This window comes from Charadrius vociferus, unplaced genomic scaffold, assembly GCF_000708025.1.
Source record: "Charadrius vociferus isolate BGI_N301 unplaced genomic scaffold, ASM70802v2 scaffold180, whole genome shotgun sequence".
In the NCBI taxonomy this organism is placed as follows: Eukaryota; Metazoa; Chordata; class Aves; order Charadriiformes; family Charadriidae; genus Charadrius; species Charadrius vociferus.
In genome coordinates, this window is record NW_009646412.1 from 57,290 (window position 1) to 79,253 (window position 21,964).

Below are 21,964 nucleotides of genomic sequence, written 5' to 3' on the forward strand. Positions count from 1 at the left end.
CAGCAGGATTTAATAAATGCAAAATACTTATGAAAAATCAGTATGCATGCTTGCTGAAGCAGGACTTAATTTTGCTTTAAATCTGCACATCAGAAATACATAATATAGATTATTATGGCCTACTGGAGAAAGAGGAGGTAAAGACTTTGGCTTTAGAGATTCCCCCCAAAAGAACTGGGACACCTAAAATAGGAAAGTAAACACTCTGCGCTCTGAGGCAGTGTGTAGTGTGATGGGCAACGCCAGACTCAGATCTTCAGCTGCCCTCTGGCAATACCCATCTCTGTCTATTGGCTCTGGGCTACTATGATCCTACCAGTGGCATCCGCTAACAGCTTGAAGACAGGTAAGGTGAATCAGGACCATGCTGATTCTCAAAAGTTAAGAGTCTGTGTTCAGAATACCAAGACTACGATAAGAAAAGGCAAAGACCTTTTCTCATAGATTTTTTTTAGGGTGAGACATATTTATGCATAATTGAAAGTAAAAGTTTTAAGCATAATATGAAATAGGCACTTAAAAATTTCAGAATTTAGTAAGAGCTGTTTGTTTGAATATCTATTAGCTCAGACTCATCCCACTTACTCTTAGGAACTTCACTGAGGTGCTGAGAAGGCCACACAGTTTATGTAGCTGAGAAGGCCACACAGTTTATATACATTATATATTATGTATATAATACTATATACATATAGTATTTTATGAAAAAATACAGACAATGCGAGAGGCAATTCAGCATCCCCAACATGTGAATTATCGTCAGATTCATGATGGGAATAACTCTCTCCACTGACTACTGAGGAACTCAAAGGATTAGAGACCCCAACAGTAAGAAAAAGATAGCGCAACATGGATTTTTTTTTAAGTTTCAAAAATCTAAAAAGAAACATCTAAAAAGAACAATCTAATAACCTACACAGCTGTAGTACATGATGTTCTTTGCAGTCCTAGTGAAAAGAGACCTTTCTTTGAGAAATACTAGAAATATGGAAAACATTGGGGGGAAACAACTCACACGAAAAAAAAAAAAATTCCTGCTAGTTTTATTCTAAAACTCTGCAGTCTTCCACTTTGCTCACATTTGTCATCCAAGTTACAGTTCTAAAGGAAGTCATGCTGCTGCTGCTGCTGCTTCCAACACTTTGATTGCTATAATTGTGCTAAACAAAAAAGCTACATGACAATTTAAATACCCGTTTTCAGTTTGATGGGATTTGAAACACTGGACATATTTAACACTAGAAATAAAATTTTCTAAAGGAAACTCGGCTGAACTTTCATTTTAGTGGCGTTACTGAATAGTTTCTATAATCCACTGACACTGATGTGCCCCAAAATTTCTAAGTGCAAATTATGTGTACAAGCTGTACTGAAGTCCACTGCTGGAAAGAATGCTAGAAAAATGGTCCACTCTGCCTGTTCACATCCCAGCAAAAAGACTGAGGGTAAAAAAAAATCCACATAGGTGAAGCAGTCTTTTAAAAATGTTATAACAACTTGTCTATTTTTATCGTGAGAGATTTTTAGCTCATTAATTTGACGAAGATGTTGGAAGAACTGAATGTCACTACTTAATGCCATTTATCGCTGAACTGCACAGGCCTGTGTGAAAGAGAGTCAAGATCCTTATGCAAAACTTACTACTTGTGCAGCAGAAAGTTTTTCTGGGGCCTTGTTTGAAAATTAGGAGTTACACAAAAGGTTCTACTTTCAGCTTGGATCAGAGAAAAAAAGATTTCAGAGATCCTTGACTGATTATTAGTGTCAGCCAAGGCTTCCACAACTCTGACATACAAAGATTTTTGAAAACCTACTACCTCAGACAAATTCCAAACACTTGTTCCTCCATGTCCCAAGGAAATGCCAAGGGCCTGATGTGACTATATTTTCTGTTGCAGCAGGCCCTCCTCTAATAAACAATATTGCCAAGGAAAACCACTACCCTTTTATAAGCTTAATCATAGTTTAACACCTATTCGTTTTGCCTTTACGATGGGATTTTGACACTTTAAGTCTGCAGGAAAATTACATATTCAAGCTGAGGAAAGTTGCGTTCATGAAATCTATTTGTTCAAATGCAAAACAGTGAAATCAATAACACGTTTTCTTTCTTTTTGTTTTAGTTTCTGCAGTTGGATTGCTACAAACTATGGCTAGTAATTTACTTTGATTGTAATGAACAAGAACAGACAGTTCAGCAAGTAAATGGCAAACTATGGAGAAGAAACCATGAACATAAAAGAACTATGTCTAACTCATTGTGAACGTATGTGCTTCAGTATAATGCTTATAAAGGAAAAGGCAGGCAGGCAAGAAAGAGGGAGGGAGGTTGTATGCCTTGAAGATGCGAAATATGCATGCAGTTTTTACTCCCTTGAAAGTACTTTTCTTTTAGATGCATGTATACAATAGCAGAGAAATAGAAGCATACACAAAATTACAATAGGAATCTAATAATCATTAAGCTAATTAATGTTTGTGAATCCCAGAATATTACTTATGGGAGATTGAAAGTTGTTACAAATGACAGCCTTGTCACCAAATACACTAAGCTCTGTTTTTTTAACAGTCCTTCCTGATATTCAAAGTCTATTTCCCTTTCTGAGGTTTCTTCATGACTGATAATTCTATTTGTATACACAAGCACAAACATAAACCGACCATGCCCCATACTTGGTGTTTATCATCCTCAGACACTCATGTCTGCCCTCCTCTTGTTACTGATTGCATGTTACAACAGCTTGTGATCCAGCCACTGTCAAGTTTCATTGTTTCAAATGCTTTCTTTTATTAAAAAGAAAAGGAGCATCCATCTCAAAATTACAACCAATAATCTTTACACTATGTTTTTTGTAATTACTGAGTAATCTCAGGAAAATCAGCAAATTAATTCCTCAGTTGTAATCAACTAAAATGCCACGTAGTTACTTTATGTAACTTGTTCCTACATGATGTTCTGGAGGCCAAAACAATAAATAGGTTCAAAAAAAGGCTAGACAAATTGATAGGTGAGAAATCCATCAATCGATACTAAGTATAATGGCCTAAATTTAACATCCATTTCAGAAAGTCCCTAAATGAATGATTGCTGGAGTCCAAGATACAGAATGACAGCATAAATGGATATCCAGAAGCTCAGAGAAGGATGATCTATATATGCCTATTTCTGGTACTGGTTGATTTTGGAGACACAGCAAATGCATTGTTTCTCTGCCAGTTTTATGTATTCTCCAATATCTACATCATGGGGCTATTATTTTTCAGGTCCCTTTTAGTAAAAAATGTTGAAAAATGTATATGGGAGAAAAAATGTTTGGTTCTCCAGTTTTATGAGATTATCTTTTTAGTTCATCAAAAAAAGACACTAGTTCTCAACACCGCAGCAGCAGCTCATTTACATTATAGTTGCCCTGTCCCCTCCTTCCTCCAGTTAAATGGACTGCCATCATTTCAGCTGGCTGAATTCATGACTTCTTTTAATAACATAAACGGAAGTGAACACCAGTTTACATTACCAGATGAGACAGTGAGCTGAGGTGTCCCAGGAGTAAACTCACTGCCTCTTCAGTTGCCGTTGTTACTGTGGTTAAAGCCCCTGAAAAAAGGGGGCAAGCAGACAGTAGAGGATGGTAACAGCTTTACCTCCCTCACCTGAAATGGAATAAAGCTGAAACGAGCACACATTTACAATAGCTCATTTTATGAATCCCCAACCAGAGTCCAAGAATTAGATGTTGGAGTTTCTACCCCTTTGCTCCATTCACCACATTTCACCATTTCTTCCCATACCCTCTGTACAAGTGGAAAATACTGAAAGTCTTTCTTTTTTTTTTTTTTCTTTGCATAATGCCCAGGATTTACTATCTTCCCATGAGGACAGGAAGGTTGGATGGGGCTGGACATCATTTGTGCATGTTCTTTGCCAATACATTTAGTTTCCCTGCAGAGTCTTCTATTCCACCTAATTTTTTTCACCATTTGCACTTTACCAAAACTAACAGCTTGCTTTTACATTTACACTTTGCATATTCTGCTCCTGGGTCTCCTCAGTAAAACTAATACGGTTGTTTTTCAGCCCTGTTTCAGTGCCAAGTACATCAATGAACTATCCAAGCTTCAGTTAACCGATGCAATTTCTAGGCTTCCTAAACGAGAAAAGGGTACAGAAAAAAGAAATCTTTTTTTTTTTTTTTTTTAATGACAGCCTCAGAAGTTTAGGATTTGGAATCAATTTAATCTGCTTCTGAATAAACTTGTATAATATACTCAAATAATAAACTCATTCAAATCAAAACTTAATTTTAGCCAACTGAAAGAGAAGATTTTTCTTTCACTGTAAGAGAGGATTTCAGTTAATTGGAAGAAATATATTATATATGTATTTAATTTAATGAAAGCCACCATAGGTAAGAAGAGAGTAGGACTAAGCAGACATACCTTTTGCTTGATTCCAAAGTTAAACCAAAGGGCAAATTAGTATATAAATAGACTACCAGACTTTTCTGGTTCACCAATAATTACTTCCCATGAAAGAGAAGAGGAGAAAACCCACTGGTGCTCTCTTCTGTTACTCCTGCAGTGAAAATCCCTAAGTACTGTTTCACCTCATTTCTCTCCCTCTCATTCAATCTATCCATTATGAAACTGCTAAAACACTCAATTCCTGCTTCTCCGGCCATGTCTCCTCCACCCTCTATATGTTTTCTGTCTTTCAATATTACTTTTGATCTTTTTGTCACTCCTTCAAGGTTCTCTAAAATTCTGTGATTGTATAGAATTCTGTAACACATCAGGATAATAATATGCAGCATGAAGGACTACTTTTTTTTTTGAGGCAAAAAGATATGATTAAATTTCTGACAATCAGACATTCAGGAACACTGGAATCATAATAATATCACTTGCTTGCTCAGATCATACCTTTGTGACCTTATATTTCTTCCTTAGATAGAGCACATATGATTAAAAGTGAATACAGTATTTTTAATCTGTTGAAGATTTTACTATCAAGAGTACAAGTGCACTTACAGCTTGTGAGTAGGTGACCACTTCCATTTATGCTGACACATCACACACAGTGTTCTCAAGCTTTGTCTAAATGTCTTTCCATCTCCAGCCAGGCTTTTCATTTCTGCTGGACATATGACCCCAAAATATTACCATGAACAGGGAATTGCTGTCTGGCGCAGTGCTCCCCACAGGAACCACAGTTCCAGACCTTCTCTGTTCATTACAAAACTGAGTGCTGAGAAGACTGAAGATGTCATTACTTGGTGTTAGTAATATCAAACTCAGGTTCACAGAAGACATGTAGGTTGAAACTTCCCAGTTCAGCTTTAAATCAGTTTGTGTATTTTACAAGTCTTTGCAGACAGGCAAACAAAGAGAAGGAAGGCGTAATAAAAACATCAACAACTTCTAAAATTAACAGGAAATTAATAATAAGAAACACTGTGTGCCTTTAACATGGGATTAAAGGGGTGAATACATGCTCAAAGAGTTTTTTAAAGGATTTTTTCTGGAACCTGGTGCTCAGTTTTTCTTTATTTGCGAACTGAGAGCTTCCTACTGTGCTCGTAGGAGTAAATCACGGTAGGCAGGAAGTTCTAACACACTACAATGTGTTAAAGTGATATCAACAACAGCAAAATAATGTGACAACGTGGGAGTCCCAGCATGCATTCATGCCAAATGGTTCATGTTAAAATGGAAAACACAAAGATTATTTTTCAGTGACAAAAGAAAATCAATATTTAAAATCAATGCCAGTCATGGGGAACAGTGAGCATAAGTAACAAAAGACCACAAAGCACCTTTGGGAACACTCAAAAGAAAAATGCAAAAAATATAAAACCATTATACCAAAATAAAAGCCTCTTTGCCCCACATTAGGATAGATTTGCGAGTCAAAATCAGAAACCATACTGATACTAATTTTTCATGTTGCCACTTCCAGCCACTTCTAAAAAACTAAAGAAAACTTAAGTGTCTGAGGTAAAGTTATTTGAAAATACTAGAGTAACGCCCATCTTTCTTGCCCATCTCTCACGGCTTATTCTTAATTTACTTTTAACTACTATGCTGCTGTATACAAGAGGCTCTTGCAGATCCCAGATCTGTATGCACACACTGGTTCTCTTCTGCTTATATGCCATGCGCCCAGTGGAAAGGCAGGTGGGGTCTCCGGAGAGACAAGAGGGGGTACCCTGGCAAGCACAGTGGTGCTCGCTCACCTGCCCAGCAGTTCAGACACACCAAGGCACGCTACACACTCGATGGGATTCTGAAACTCCTTTGCAATCCCCTCTTCGCAGATCAGCTGTGACAGAAGTGCAAAGGCATGGTTAGCCTGCTTATTCATTTCATCTAATGGAGCAGTTTGGTGCAACAGTGACACACTTGTGTGAGACAAAGTGAGTAACAAAGGCTCTGCACGGAGCCTTTATGGTACCTCTGTCTGAATTGCTGTTTGCTCAGGAACAGCACCAGACCTGCACTGCTCCACGCACCATGGCAATACTCTGCCTAGGTTAGCAGGGCCTGCCAGGCTGAAACCCCTGACCTGGTCTGGGGCACTAAGCACGGTCACACAAAAGCCAAACAAACTAGTAAAACCCAACAGACCCAGCTAGTCCACGTGAAGTGTCTTCCAAAACTTGTCATAGTGGGTTGACCCTGGTTGGATGCTGGGTGCCCACCAAAGCTGCTCTATCACTTCCCCTCCTCAGCTGGACAGGGGAGAGAAAATATGATAAAAGGCAGATAAGGACAGGGAGATCGCTCAGCAATTACTGTCATGGGCAAAACAGAATCCATCTGGGGAAACTAGTTTAATTTATTACCAATCCAATCAGAGTAGGGTAATGAGAAATAAAAACTAAATCTCAAAACACTTTCCCCCCACCCCTCCCTTCTTCCTGGGCTCAACTTCACTCCTGATTTTCTCTACCGCCTCCCCCCGAGTGGTGCAGGCAGACGAGGAATGGAGGTTGTGGTCAGTTCACCACATGTTGTCTCTGCTGCTCCTTCCTCCTCAGGGGGAGGACTCCTCACATTCGTCCTGCTCCAGTGTGGGGCCCCTCCCATGGGAGACAGTTCTCCGTGAACCTGGCTCCTTCCATGGGGTGCAGTCCTTCAGGAACAGGCTGCTCCAGTGTGGGTCCCCCATGGAATCACAAGACCTGCCAGCAAACCTTCTCCAGCATGGGCTCCTCTCTCCACGGGACCACAGGTTCTGCCAGGAGCCTGCTCCACCACAGTCTCTCCACACGGTCACAGCCTCCTTTGAGCACATCCACCTACTCTGGTGTTGGGTCCTCCCTGCGCCACAGGGGGACAGCATGCCTCACCATGGTCTTCACCATGGGCTGCAGGGGAATCTCTGCTCCGGCACCTGGAGCACCTCCTCCCCCTCCTCCTTCACTGACTCTGGTGTCTGCGGGGCTGTTTCTCTCACATATTCTCACTCCTCTACTCTGGCTGCTGCTGCACAGGTTTCCCCCCCCTTCTGAACAAAGGTGCTATCACCATCGCTGATGGGCTCAGCCTTGGCCAGCAGCAGGTCCACCTTGGAGCCAGCTGGCATTGGCTGTGTGGGACACGGGGGAAGCTTCTAGCACCTTCACACAGAAGCCACCCCTGCAGCCTCCCCACTATCAAAACCTTGCCAAGCAAACCCAGTACACCTGTATTAGGGAGATTTTTATGTTACACACCACACAAAAATCACATTATTTTTAACTCCATCACTCCCTCCTTTAGAGAGCTGGATGTATCTATTTGCCAACTTAGATAGCACAAGCCCATCTTATTGTAGTGCATCACAAGTAGTAGGTTTAAACACAAGAGTAGCCAAATCTGGAAGGGATACACTTTTCCCCCATAAGGAATGTGAACTAAAGCAAAGATACCTACTAAGCAGTTTTCTCAAGGTCTACAGGAAATTTGTGTGTGGCAGATCTCCACAGTCCCTCTCCATTCCCTTAGCTGCTAGGGTATTTCCTCTCCCGATGCACAGTACAGTTTGTTGAGGAAGTAAATTCTAAATAACTTAATACACTGAATAAGTGGAGTTTCACCAAAGCACAGACCCAGACCCATGTAACTGTTGAAACAGAAGTTTTAATAACGTTCCCTGTTGTATTTGGAGCAGTAATATTTACAGAGCCCAGAGAGGAATTAATAAAATCAAACTTACTGCAAAATTTAATTAAAACGGTACAGGGCAATAGAGAGTCTTCACTACCTTTTTCTAAGAACTCCATCCTTCACAGGATATTGAATGACAATATACTTAGCTAATAAAGGTCAAAAGAATGCACATTAATCGAATGTGTCCTAACAGCAGGATATATATTCTCCAATCTGATTAACTCTTTCCTAGATTCAGATTTATGCACAGTAATCCTCTGAAGAAACAAAACCCACTCAAACCCTTAGAAAATAACTACCTCACCTCTCACTAGGGAATTAATGCATAAAGAATGCCTGTAATATATTGCAAAGGCTATAAATACATTAATTTTTTAGGAAGTCTGTTTTCTTTTTACTTTGGATTGCTAGAACTGAAACAATAATGCGTGGTGAGATGAATAAAAGTGTGTGTGCTGAGCCAGACTTTGAGATTTTGCTTTCTTTGGGCCTGTATTTTAGTCTGCACTTCACAAGAATAAAGCCTATTTTGGGCACTATCCTAGTAAAATAAGATTTTAAAACATTGCTTTCCTTTGGATTGCTTTCCTTGGACTGACATCCAGTAAGGTCACAGATTACTGGAGACCCTGAAGATGTTGCACAAAGGGATGAAGAAAGAGAAGAAAACTGCTACTTGAGTTGCAATTATGAAAAGTTGCAGCACCCACTGATGCATGAGGTTTATGTTGCCTGGAACACAATTTACTGTGTGTTCACATGGTTCCTAAAAGGGGCAAGAATGCAATACCACAGACAACAAAGGCAGACCAGGTAAGTCAGATGCTATCTTAACTTTCATCTGGAGGAGTTTTTGTTGTGAGTTCAGCTACATTTTATCCACATGTCTGAGACTGTTACTTGAGAACACCACCAAATCAAGAAATAAACTTGGGAAGAGGAATTATCAGAGAAGACATATGATACAATTAAATATATGGCAGTGGTTTGACCAAGCAGAGATATTTGAGAATGAATGGCTTGTGGAGGGGATGAAAGACGCTTGCCAGCTTAGTGTTCAACAACGTACATGCTGCCAGCAAACATCATGCTATCACATTGCTATAGTAGACTTGGCTTTCTGAAGCATGTTTGTTTCATCCAGAAGTAACATTATTTACCCTGCAAATAAAAATTTGAGCTGCGGTACAACGTGCTGTAATAAAAAGGGATTTATAAAAATATTACTTATCTTAGTCTGGATTTATTTAAACAATGAGGATATAGTTTTACAAACTCACCTATATCCATGTGAGAATATTAAATCTGGAAGTTTCAAAACTCTATGGCTTACTACCTACAAGCCCCTTCCCCCTTCTTCTGTGAGCCTATTTTCAAGATGGAACAAGAAGAAATGAGGTACTTCTGTGTTTATTATGAATAGTCATGCTTCTTGGCATATGTTATTGTACTTTGCAGTTAATAAACAAGCATTTCTGTTGTGAATAACCTAGGAGTGGAATCAGTTTGTATATAAAATCTGAAAGACAAAGGATGATTACTTATCTTATTTTGCATTTAAAAAACCTAAAATCTTTCTCTCATGAGCACACAAAACACAGCCTTCAGAAGGAACGCATTTTTATAATCTTCTCCCTTTAGGTGTGTTGTATCTTGTTTTTTTCATCTGCGATTGTCAAGAACAAGCCTACCCAGCAGAAAGCAATGGATTTAAAGAAATTCATGTCTAAAACTATTGTAGCTATTTCTCACCACAGTCTCCTTATGCCAACATTTGAGCGGTGCTGGTTACACACACCGATTTATTAAAAAGCAAAGTCGTACCTGTAGACATGCAGGAGCTCTGCCCTGGGGTTTATTCACATCAACAGCCACAAGCTGCCAACCTCCAGCAGCATCTTCATGAAACATCTTGAAAGGGAAAATTGTCAGAAATGTTTTATGTGCTGATAAATACAAGTGAAATATAATACATTCCCCTTAAGGACCTGCATACATTTCGATGATAGCTAGTTTAAAATAAGAGGGAAATGGTTCTTACTGCTACCAAAAAAAAGCAACATGCTCTTTTTCCAACGTTAATAGATTCTGAATTTTGCTCAGAAAACATCAATCACAATGTGTCTCTATTAGTCCTAATGTAGAAACCGATTCAATTAATCTCTGATCAGTATCATTAGATGGTGGTACTGTTCAGAATAAATTCCTTACTAAGGTAAGCTTATCCTGAGAAAACACAAATACACTGTGACCAAAAAATAAGTTTCACGGTGCATTTGGAAATAATAGACAAACTTGTCTTTTTTAGCGGCAAAATTACTTTACTCCAAGGATCAGGCTTTATTTTTGTTGAACTGATGCATATCAAGAGTAGCTGTACAGTTCTTCTGTACTGTTACTCAGACTTTATAATTCCTGCAAATAGCTGAATGATATCCTGCGTCTAATGATGTCAATGGAAAAGGCTCTCTTGACCACAGTGGTATTCACATTTTGCCAATAACCTCTGGAAGCGTAGGTGTAAGCATTCTGGTATTTTGTGGGGGGTTTTTTGGTGGGTTTTTTTTTTTTTTTTCTTTCTCAGAAATTAGGACATAAAAAGATGCAGACTGCTGGACATCAGGAACAGTGAGAAACCATGTCCTTGAAAGAAAATTAATGGCTCCAGCATTTTGAATTGCCACCTGAGAGTCTGCATATACTATGTAATGAAGCATGGAGAAGTTGCCACTTTTCCTTGACACCCAGCACCCAAACAAGTCACCTCGAGAACAGCCACAGCAGTGTGGTTGAAGCTTAAAAGTCATCCTGAGAGAAGTGCTCATTAGACTGGGGACAGTGTCACACAAATATGGTTGCAATGCTGCCAACTCAGATCAGCACTGAGTTACTCCTCTTTGTACCGTACTTTAATGTGAAGTGCTAAAGTGCTTTACAAGAACCTCCTTTTATCCTTCTCCAGAGACCCCTTCCTTGACTTTGACTCTCGGACACTCGTTTTCTTTTCTATAGGACTAAGTTTCAGGACCAGTTTAATGATTTATGAAGTGGGCAAATGAAGCAAGATATTGTTGCTTTTTCTCAAGGTTATTTCATGCACAAAACAAGCAAGGTTTTTAACTTTCGCCTGGTGCTTTGAACAAGAAACCCTGCAAGAAATTTTCTGCCCTTCTTAATACAGAAAAAGATAAATCATTTTTGTAGTTCAGTAAGCTGGACTCCCTTTATGTCCCATTAGGCCAGTGACTCAAGGAACAAAGTAACCACTCGCTTGTGTGCAGCCAACATGCTATTTTTATTTTGCATGATGCAATTTATATTCAACACGTCCATATTCTTTGGCATGATGATGCTATTTTGGGAATTTCTTTTATCCTTGAAATTCCTTAATGTTGGCTGCTTCTTAAGTTTCCCTACCTTGATCTCTCTGTTCCAGCTTCTAGTTGAGACTATGTTGCTTAAACCTATACAGCTCAGGAATTTGTCCTATCAGAGATGAAACGAACATTACGTTCCTCAGGCTAAGTACGCATCATGTGGAAAAATCCCCTTCTGTTAGATTTTGAATTGATATCATCAAGTCTGCTTTGACAAAGACATATATAAGGTAGAAATTATTGCCACAAAGTCTATTTGAGGTGAAAAATGCAGCAGTAGGCAGAAAAAGACTAGATTTACATATGGATTAGAGGAATATCCAAAGAAATATCCGAAAATATTTAATAAATAATTTTGAAACATTTAAATCCTCTGGTTTGAGAAAATAAATAATCTCTAGCTACAGAGGTTAGAAAAATTTTCCTCATGGGTACATTCCTCATATCAGTCTTTCTAAGGGCTTTTTGCAGACAATCAGTACTGGTCCCTCTTATAGACAGCAAACTGCACTAGCTTGGAAAAGCCTGGCCTTTTGTTCATTCAGGACACATAATACGATTGTTACAATAATGAGTGGGAGAACTGAAATCTCAACCCTTTAGCCCCCATTTTTCATATCGTGTCTTTCACACTACCCAGCCCACACATAGCACCCTTCCTATCATGGCTTCTTCCTACTCATTCTCTCATATTCGGGGTGTTGCTTTCTGTGGCAACCCCAAATATTAGCCTGGCTCTTTCGTTGCCTCAGCACCTCATTCCTCCTTGGTCTCAACATGCCCTTCTCAGTTCCAGGACCAGCTTCCCCAAACACTTCAGCTGCCCTCTGACATCTCTTCTCCCAGCTACAGCTAGCAATTTCAGCTCTTCTGCCTTAGCACAGAAAGTGATATTCAATAGCAACCCTAATTCCAAACCCAGCAATGACATGATAAAAAAGCATTATGCTACTTCATTAAAAGAAAACAAAACCTTAGCGATAACATACCCAGCCACATAAAGAACCATATTACAGTCTTCGCTGTTATTTGTTTTTAGAAAGTTTAGCTGGATAACATACCCTAGAATTTAATTTTAAAGGAAAATTAATATATCAACTTTAAAATATATGTGGTAACATGCTACATCAAATAAATCAGGTAAAATAATAATTCACAGGATTTTTTTGCTTATTATTCATTCATAAGCTAAACCCCATCAAGTCCCCAGAGAACCTCAGTATCTCAGATGCTTCACCTGGGTGGTGGCAGTTGAAGTAGTACTGCTTCTGGACCCCCACATCTGCTGGAACTGCACTCGAATTTCTGCAAACGTTTCAATGATGACTGCGATGAAAACATTCTGAAAACAGAACAAGAAGAAAAGAATGGATGACACAAAGCTCAGCAAGAGGGAAAGAGAAGAAATTAATTCTAATATGATCTACATTTCAGACAGGTTTAAAAGAACACATTTTTCAGTACCTTAACAAGCCAGGCCAGAAAGAAAATTAAGGTGATGAAATAGAAATATGAACGCCATCGGGGAAAGCTGTCGATTGCTCGGTACATAAGGAACACCCAGCCTTCCTGAGAAGCAGCTTCGTAAACAGTAAATATGCTTGTGCCTGTCAGAGGAAAAATGAAAATGTTTGGCATTAAGCCTCCCTGAAGGTTTTCAATAACGGCAAACAAGAATCTTTTATCTATTTTATTTTCCTTTTCTCCACAGAGTATCAATCAGTGCTCTTTTCCTCACTTCAAAGACAAGTTTTTCAGGTGCACTTCCACGTTTCTTCCTTTTGCATTTGAATATGAATTGGTTTTGTATCAGACTGGACTGCCTCCTCTCCCTGGACACATATGCATAATCCCTTAGAAGGGTTCACTGGCAGTATGCAAATATCTCAAAGGCAGAATTTGTCCCATCATGTGACTTCAGCAGCATCCATAAGAAAAGGCAGATTTAATTAAAACCTTTTGGATCAACATTCAGCAGGTGTAAGGAATATCAGCAGCACTGAGGAAGCAGCAATAGACCGAAAAGGTGCCCAACACTTGCAAGCACACTTAAGCATCTACAACAAGCTACGGAACAGTTTCAAAATTCAGGCAGGTAGCCAGGGTAGCTGCATTAAGATACATGTGTAGCCTTAAAAAACATTAAAGCATTTTTAAGTTGAACTTCCTACATCACTCTGGGGAGCGGGGGAGGAGATCAAAGAAAAGCTATGAGGGGTTCATGTGTGCAGAAACTATTTTTGAATAAAAGCTATGAAGTTACTCGTTTTAAACTTAAGACTCAAACTCATCCTAATGTCTGAGGGATGACATGCTCCAGCCAGCTCCCCCTTCCTCCTTATCTCTGCAATGAAAGCTTCAAAATACAGGCTGTGGTTAGGGCTTGTACGCCGTTCTTGTTTGAAGTTATTTTTTGTTCTGAGAAGGAACACAATTAAACTGTGAAATTAAACTGTGAAATCTCACAAACTGCTGTGAAATTGTGGAATTGTCCTACGGCCACCTGCTAGCTTCGCTCCACTCCTGCTTCGTTTCATGAAACATCTTGGATACAAGAGAGGGAGCGTGAGGAGTACTGCCCTTAGCAAAACAGAGCAGCTGCTACCAACACACAGATCGTAAACATGAACCAGCCGACTATCTGATCCTGTTCCCAGAGAAAGGAGTGGTTTTAGTCAGAAATTCCCAAGTCCAGGAGTTTCCCCCCCAAATCACATCAGCCTATAAGGAGCTCTGCACTGTTATTCTGCCACTGAATTTGCAGCATCTACATCCTTTTGTTTGCTAACACAGGTGGGATGAACTTGGAAGTGATTTTGCCTTAGGGAGTTCCTTCCACAGATAAATATTCACTGATAAGAGGAGACAGGGATGAATGGAATTTCTTTGGTATAAACTCCCTCCTTTGATACGTAGGTGTTGAATGGTTAACATGGTCATGGCTGTTAGGCAAAAATGTTAATCCTTTCTGTTAATTTTTCTGGTTATTGGATTCCTTCCTATTTACTGCATATGGTTCTCAGGACCAGGGGACAGAAATAAAAATAAAAGTAAAGAAAAAGCATTCAAGCATAGATAGCAAAAGTCCTTCTGTTTCTTCAGAAAAGAGAGTGGTCTCTATCAATACTGAAATATTCATCAGTGATTACTTCATGGGTATTTTGCATTTCAAAAATTCATAAAGTAATGGTTCAATTATCTAATATTATACTGTTGCTGAACTGATTAAATTATTGAACAAAACAGTGCTGTTGAGGACAGGCAGAGATTAAGGGAAAAAAAGGAATCTATTAAAAGTTGCTGGCTAGGAAAACGTAATTAGTCATTACCAATGGGAAAGTCACAGTGAAGATTAGTAAAATAGAGGGGATGTCATGCAAAGTATTTATAACACATACACTGGGCCATCTGCCACAGTAAAGCAATACTGTGAATGGACAAAAATGCACAATTAACCCGATTAAAATAATATGAGTTAAATAAAAATACAGCTTGTATATAACTGGTACAGGTATTCTTCAGGCTATCAGAACGCAATCACTACTCGGAATATACATTCTAACTTAACATATGTGACTAGAAAGTAATAATGCTTTCAATACTCATGCCAGGAACCATGCTGTTAACTACCTCTGTAAATACTGTTTCAACTGGATACAGAATAAAGGCATGGCAGTAAGGGATCCAACATCATGACACGTTTTCTTTTCAAAAAGAAGAGTAATTCTTAGTTAACATCTGCCTTACTGCACGTTTTTGCTCTTCTAAAAGCTACATTTGAAGACAACCTGCAACTGATTCTATTTTTTTCTGAGTATTTAATATCTAACCACATCTTCCCAAAACCAACGTGTCAGGTATTAAAAAGATCCTCCTTTCACAGCAGCACGCCCTGTTTTTCTCACCATGTTCAAATCCATATGATTTGAAAAAGAGTTTCAAAATTGTAAGCGATGGGGGGATACATCACAACAAGCCAGACACGGCGATGCTGCCAAGTATGAAACCTAACTTATGCCGCTTAGATCAAACAGCAAAATTCTCCTCCTCCACAGGTGTCAGCATTCTGTCTGTCTGTGACATAGTGTCTTCTTCAACTAGTTCAGAGGGCTTAAGTCCTGACCACGTAGTGCTAGGGGTCCCATGGTTAAGGCACACGACAGCATAGGACCTCCTGTAGTTAGCATAAGAAAAGCAGGAATATGGGTGGCAGGGGGACTGAGGGCTTGAAACCCTGCAGAGCCTGGCTATTCAGATACACAACAAGACCCATATGGTTCAAAACATAATCATCTCTTGTCAATGTCCTGAACGTTTAGATCAACATTCATGCAACCTAAGTACAAACATCAGCAAGATGTTTCATTCATGAAAAAGCTTTGAACCACGAACAGCGTTAAACATAGCACTATAATGACACTACTCATCAGTTTAGGCATGTTGGCACAGGTAACTTGCTGAATCTGGCATTAGGATTTCAACATCTGCATCTAGAATACTGTTAAATCTTCGTCAATAAAAATATCTAGAAAATATTTATGATAATTTTCCTATTTGTTTCAGTAGATGGCTAAACCTTGGTGGCAAGAAAGATTAAAGACATTTAGGAGGAACTTTCTTATGAAAACAGAAGTAAAATAAAGGTATATGCTTTGAGATATTTTGTTTCAGTGCTTTTGTTTGAAATTGTCTAATAAGCTCTACATTTTGATGTTACAATAAAACAATACCTTTCACCACACTGATGGTTAATCAAAAAAAAAAAAAAAGGAAGGAAAACATTTCTCAATACACAGATTAAAACTAAATAAATCAATATCATAATTTGTATCGGTCTCAAAAAATGGCTTTTATGCAAACAGTAAATACTTCTACCTTTGGAAATTTTTTACAGCTGTGCATGGTCATCATCAAAAACAAAAGAAAAAGAATTCCAGAAAACGAAAGATTTAATGAAGTATAGGAAAAGAGACTGAATCTTGCTCAACTTATGCAACATTTTCATTTGATTCATAACTTGTAGAGGAAAAGACAGCAATCAGAGACAAACTGTATCCCGACTAATACTGCCTCTTTAGCCATACGGGCACTCAGCTCTGAAATGCAGGGGGCTTATGCCTTCTTCAATACATATGTTTCTTTCAGATCTGCCAGCTGGGAGCATTAGCCTGAAGGGGCATGGAGGAAGTAGTTGCTTTAACACCCGACTGGTTGTAATAAAAGAAACTCCTACTGGTTTCCATGCCATTCCAGGAGGCAAGGTCACCTGGCTCTTCTGTGCTACACAAATGAATAGCGCAGCAGGGAGAAAAGAACTGACAGAGCCGGAGCACACAGGTGATGACTTTCCACAGGGGAGTGAAGAAACCTATCTGGCCAAAACCTTATCTTCTAAATACCTAAAGAATATAAAGAATTTAAGAAAAGGACTCATAGTTGACAGAAAAGAACAATAGTATCACTATGCAAGGATCCTATTTTACATAGTGTGTTTTACATTTACACATATTTTGCAAACACAGAGCATCTTCTGCTTGTTTCTGTGCCTCTGTCACACCACCATGCTCTGTGACATCAGCTCTTGCTATAATCAACTCATTCTGCGAATGGACATCATGAAAAGGGGAGTGCACTGAATAATGTTGTAATTTTATACATGTAAAATTCAAGGAGCAGAGCTAAAAGGTCACATGGAAAATTCATTAAATCTGGAAATAGAACAGTCTCCTCCTAACTCTATGTTACGTTCTTGCCTCTAGATTCAAAATCCCATATTATTAGGAGATGCACAATGATGAGGTGTCGTCTTTTATTAACATCTTTGTGCTACGTAATTTTTAGTTCTTCCAGGTGAGAAACAAAAAATGAAAACTAAGCTTTAGGTATGCCATTAACTCCAGCATTTACTGCATGCGTAACCTATGTTTATTGCCCACCTTGGTTTACCATATCAGGGTTCTCTCAGTTTTCTTGTGTCTGCTGTGAAGCTGCTGAGAAAGAAAATCTACAGGAGGGCCACTTTGTGTAAAAAAAACATGATAAAAGTTTGATTTTTTTTTTATTTTTTTCTTTTTAATCGGGAATCATTCAGCCAAGTAAAAATGCATGCGTTGTTATTAAAAGCTTAAACCACAACATTTTGTCACCCACAAAATGCCTCAGACGCCAGCCAGTCACAGGCTCCTTTTCCTTACTGTACAGTAGCCACTAGATGGCGATCGTGCACCTCGGGCACATCTGGAACATCAGGCAGCGGAGGCACTACCACCCCGGAGAGCACAGGCTGATAAGCTCCCGGTGCGCTGGCAAAAGGATTGTTTTTTCTATTTCCCGGCAAAACTAAGCAGCGTTACTAGCAGGTGCTGCTGTCTAATTTAACTCCATTTGTTGTGCTGAGTACTGAAAGGTAGCCACCTTTAAGACGGTTTTGTGAATGTTAGGTCCATGAAGAAAACGACCTCTCACTTAGGATGTAGAAATGTTATCATCACCCCGTTTCTCTCCCTGCTCATTATCACTGGTAAAATCACGAAGCTGTATGTTCCTGCAAGGCATGGATATTCCCACTGACCAGCCAGCTTTTAATTTATGTCTTATCTTTTGGTATCAAAGTATTTGTAAAACATTGCGTGCAGTCAGGGTTTTCCAGCTGTCTTAACACTATTGCTTTGGTGAAACTAGAAAGGAATAAAAACAAGGACAAAGTTGTTAGCACTTCTGGGAAGCAGCTTGTAGATGTGACTGAAATCAGCAAAAAGATCAAATCCTGAATGGCTTTATGGAGTTTCTTACTTGTCTCCAAGAGGGCGATCCAGTCTATTTTACGCTCCCAAACCAACTCATATCAGCCAGTTTGCCAGCCAGCAGAAATGAGGAGGAAAAGAAGAAAAAGGAAACATGCCAGCACTCTGCTCCTTTGAAACCTCAAACCTCAGTGCCATTTCCCTGTGACTGAGCTGTGGAAAAGATGGCAAAATGGAAACTGTGCAAAACACTGATATACAACATCAGAAAAAACACACTGCCAGTCTGAACACAGTATTTTAACCTTTGGAAATGTAGTGACCTCAAACATACAATAGTGATATGTTACTGATTCTTCATTTTGAAAAAGTTTCCTTATGAGAAGATGAAGCTTCTACATATGAGAAGAGACTATACACAGAGACTGTACGCATAAAACCACCAAAAAGGAGATAAAGAAACATTGCAAATGTAAGTGCTAGGATCAATGCAATTTGTTCTACAGACTTAGTAATGCAAAGATGGGAAGTCAGACAACTTTCAGCAAAATTTTTGATGGACTTAGGTGCACTGTTTGCAAGCATTCTAGAGATTTGTTCACTATTCAGAAGCGTCAGCTTACTCATGTGAATGTAGCAATATTGGCATATATATTGACTGCACAGTGTAAGCAGGAGTGTGGCAGTTCATGCTTAGTTAAACCATGAGTATCTTACATGTGATAGTGCTTGTGCTCCTTGATGTAGTATTTTATGATGCTTTACAAAGAGAAATCTGTTTTACATTTGTGAAAAAGTCCGTGGTGTAAACAGGGACAACCATTCTTCACAATGACTTTAGGTGCGCCTGTTTATGGAGATTTAGCCTGACGAGCACTTATATTTGCTTTTCTTCAATACTTTTTTGATTAAAATGCTCCTCAGCTATAGGATCATGAATAACCTAGCAAACAGGGATCCAAAATGTCAGCAGAGCTCATAATGAGTCAGGGATAGTGATTTTACGTGCATAAATACTATCTGCTTTTTCCTTTTTGCAATTACACAGCCGTAGTGCTAATATACACTCTCTCTTATACCCACTGCTTTTTTGTTTGTGTGTTACAAAATTTACTGGCAGTTGATGAGAATGAAGGAAATGCTGAACTGTGAATTGTTCACACCTCGCACACCACTACCTGGAAGCTCCACAGCACAGTCAACAACTCCCACCTCTCCTTCTCTCCAAAGAGTCTTTTTAAGGATACAACTTTTCTCAGATCCCTGGGCTCCAACCCTCAACAGAACGGGCAGAGCTTCAGGCTGGAGCCTGGAATTAGGACACTGCCATAGCTGTGCTTTTCCCTATCAGGGAATCAAACTGTAATACTCCTCACCTCTTAGATCTAGAAACCAAGAATACAGAAATCCCCAGGCCTTGGTTTTGAGAGTGACAAATGCTGCGAAGATGGGCCTGCCACCACCTCAGTCTTTCCAATGAAACGTCTCTGATTTAAAGTACAGTCATCGTAGAGTAAATGACTGCTACAGTAAATGTTATGACAAAACTGTGTAACATAAAAAACGTTAAACAGAAGAAACTCTATAATTTATATCAACTTATTCCTTTGAAAATGAGCCATCTTTTTATAGGACTATTACTTCTTCTTTTAAAATATATTATGTATGTAGATGCCTTTAAAACCATACAGTAAAAGTGACAGTCCAGATATCAAACATTCAGAAATTCACACAGATTGTTACATTTAAAATGTAATGAATACTTTAAGGGTTATCATATTACAAAGACAAATTTAAGTCAGGTTCTTAGTACAGATATTATATACTTGAATGTCATTCAGCCATATATTAAACATTGGGAATGACTATTAAAATCAAAGTAGTGATGGATCCCTTTGTTTGAGAAAACAAAGTATGCAAATCTTCCTTGACACAAAGCATGTCAATTCAGCACTGACTTTCATACACTGTCAATCAAAACTATTCACTTGTTGCATCGACTTTCCCAATAGTCATAGACAGAGCAATCTAGTTCATTTTAAGTGCAGTCATGAAACAGCAAAGCTAGCATGCATCATGGTGTCAACTAATTTGCTTAATTAATAAAAGAATGTATCTGCTTTGTAAGATGAAAGAAGTACAGATGAATGAAACTATAGAATATATTCACACAGTAACATTTCTGTATCTAGAGTGACCATGGTTATACTTTACCCAAAAGCAGAGTTAAGTAAGTAGCATGACTGTAAGCTTTACCGTGAGATCATTTCATCAAGTCTTAGAGTCTGGTCAGCTAGAAGCAACTGTCTTGAAAGCATGAAAATGTGTGGAGGCAGAAAAAATGCACTAAAAGAAACGATGTAGGAGCTAATGAGAACATACATTAGTGATTCAGCTGAACAGAAGAATAACTGGGGGACCTAGAGATGCACAGAGACCCTAAAATTGTGTGCACGTTTGGGAAACATGGATTACAGGAGATCGCCTGACCTAAATGGAGCATTTCCAATAGGATATTTATATTAGCAAGAACTGAAAAATCAGAGAAGACAAAAAGCCTTACAGGAAAAAACAGGCTAACACAGTCTATAAAGAAAAAAAGGCCATGTCCAGATAGTGCTAAAAAAGATCTTGCAAGTGATTTTCAAACCTACAGCAGCATACCTACAGTGCAACAACGCACTTCCTTATTTCCAGTTGCAGTGCAACCCCTTCATCCTAAAGTTTCAAACAGTCCAACCAATCAGCAATTAAAAAAACCCAACAACATAAATATTTAACAAAGGAAAGAACCTCCTTGCCCCCAGCAGAGGTTTAAGTAACAGAAGAGGACCAAAGAGAGCTTGAAATTCACTCCACAAGAACCCATGCTGGTGACTGTGTGTGGGAAGTGGTTGGCCAGTCTGAGGATGAGCAACAGCAGGCTAGGTACGCTGGTAGACAGGAAGGCATTCAAGGAGGAAATTCCACAGTATATCATTTCAATAGCTTATGAAGGCTATATTTATATTTTTTTACTGTAGGGTAGGGGAAACAACAGCTTAAGGGAACCTAGACAACCAAAGCTGCTGCTCTGCCCGAAAGCTCTGTTTCAGTTTAATTCGGTTCCTCTGGGCATCACTAGTGAATTGTAGGCACTTCTCTGAGAATGTACTCTCTCCTTTAAAATGAAGAGATCACCCCTTTCTCTTGCATGGATAGCATTTTCGAAAGCATTTGCACAAAATTTTATTCCCCTCCCCCCCCCGCAATCAGTGGTAAAACTGCTTTCATCTTAAAGAAGATGTTTTTAAAAATCCCTCCCCAAAGCATCCTAATTTAATTTGCTTCAGCTATAGCGTATCTCCGAACAAGACTTCATTCTTTACTGTATAAAACTTTCACTTAAGCACAACAGTAGAAAATCCCAACTAACAAGACCTGCTGAGTATTCAGGCACCAGAAATAAGACAGGAGCAGCACTTAGCTCTATGCATTTCTGTAAGGTAAAAAAAAAAAAAAAAAGACAGTAAAGCTGGCCAAGGAGACAGTCTAAAACAGATACATGTTAGAAATCTCATTAGCCTCCACACATCTGAATAACAGGAGCAAATACACAGTGCCAAATGCATCTTAAGAGACTAGTCTAACTAAAGAGACAAAATCTTCCTTTCCTAAATGGGAGAAAGGAGCTCGTGATTGACTGTTATGAGA

The 21,964-nt window shown here is 39.0% G+C and overlaps 1 protein-coding gene across 1 annotated transcript in view; it reads right to left on the reverse strand.

Annotated features, from left to right (window-relative positions):
• LOC104282366 (sodium leak channel non-selective protein-like) overlaps positions 1-21,964 on the reverse strand; it is a gene marked incomplete at its 3' end in the record, with an annotated part of 141,683 nt that overhangs the window by 53,298 nt on the left and 66,421 nt on the right. The window contains exons 7-9 of the mRNA XM_009880458.1: positions 12,993-13,135; positions 12,766-12,870; positions 9,976-10,062 (exon numbers count right to left, since the gene is read on the reverse strand). Coding sequence (XP_009878760.1) covers positions 9,976-10,062; positions 12,766-12,870; positions 12,993-13,135 — 335 coding nt within the window. The remainder of the gene's footprint in view (positions 1-9,975; positions 10,063-12,765; positions 12,871-12,992; positions 13,136-21,964) is intronic.